Source organism: Condylura cristata, unplaced genomic scaffold (genome assembly GCF_000260355.1).
Source record: "Condylura cristata isolate star-nosed mole 26May11 unplaced genomic scaffold, ConCri1.0 scaffold00019, whole genome shotgun sequence".
NCBI lineage: Eukaryota > Metazoa > Chordata > Mammalia > Eulipotyphla > Talpidae > Condylura > Condylura cristata.
In genome coordinates this window covers 12,993,166-12,994,223 of record NW_004567120.1, presented here as the reverse complement: position 1 = coordinate 12,994,223, position 1,058 = coordinate 12,993,166, and the positions used below count along the sequence as shown (strand labels likewise).

The following is a 1,058-nucleotide window of genomic DNA, read 5'->3' as shown; positions in this document are numbered from 1 at the left end:
ATTTTTCTAAGTGGTCTCTTGGTACTCTGGAGTTCCCATTCACTTCTAAAATTCTGTCAGCAAATATTAAGTGTCCCAATGCCTTTAGAAATAAACTGAAAAGTGCTGTTGGTTATAAAACTTTTATTATTTTTTAACAAGGTGTATACATTCTAGGAATAAAGAAAAATACAAATAAGTAGCATTTTAAAAATCCCCCGATTTTACCACAAACTTTCCTTTTTGTCTTTCATGTTTTTCTGTGCATATATGTAATATACAAATGTATTCTTCCCTTTCAAAAATATGATTTCCCATATTACTTAGTAACTTTTTAAAATTTTATATCCCCTCAACAAGCTCTTTTTGTACAAATGAGTAAAACTCTTCTCCTGAAAGGCAGAGACTTGTAGACTGGTTCAAACTATGATTTATAAAAAGAGAAAAAAATGATCAGGTAACAAGAGCGACGCTGAAATCAACAAGCTACACTAATAGCAACAAGTTAAAAAAAAAAAACAGAAAGGTGGACAGTGTTCTATCAGGAAAATGCAAATCAAAAGAAAGCTATATAGGAATGTTAATATCAGGAAACACTTTAAAAACTACATTAAATAGGGGTAAGGGTGATTCCGATTAACCTTCCAGTGCATCACGACAAGCTTGTTTCTTACTCTCCTGATCTCATCTATTTCATTCACTTCTCTGAATGTATCTCCATTGTTTAAATGCCCGTTGTGTATATCTTCTTTAAATTCCTGCAAAGACTGAATCAGCTTTTCTCTGAAAGTTTCCTCAGCTTTTCCCTCCTCTTCTAGTTCTTTTTCCTCCTCTTCTGGCTCTTTTTCCTCCTCAGGCTTTGGCTCTTCTTCAAGCGTTGGTTCACTCTCATTCTCTGGCTTCCCTTCAATTCTTTGACAGGGCTTCATCTTGTGTCTGCCGGTCTTCTCTTTCCTTCCCTCTGCTTTTTTCCTCCTTGAATGCAATTACTTCTAGGAAACGAGAAAAAGATGGTAAATCAAAGGCTCGATGAGTGGTCCGGTGCTCTGGACAGAAGTCTCAACCTTTGTTTTTTTTTT

General features: G+C 35.3%; 1 protein-coding gene across 1 annotated transcript; it reads right to left on the bottom strand.

The window, feature by feature from the left end:
- Window positions 1–202: 202 nt before the first annotated feature.
- On the bottom strand, window positions 203–964 carry WBP5 (WW domain binding protein 5). The gene has a single exon (XM_012727240.1). It carries the CDS (start codon window positions 906–908, stop codon window positions 585–587), a length of 324 nt encoding a protein of 107 aa, XP_012582694.1. The 5' UTR covers window positions 909–964; the 3' UTR covers window positions 203–584.
- Between the last annotated feature and the right edge of the window lie 94 nt (window positions 965–1,058).

Bases quoted from the DNA above. Each gene is read 5' to 3' on its own strand.
- WBP5 (XM_012727240.1), bottom strand. From the start codon at position 908: ATGAAGCCCTGTCAAAGAATTGAAGGGAAGCCAGAGAATGAGAGTGAA.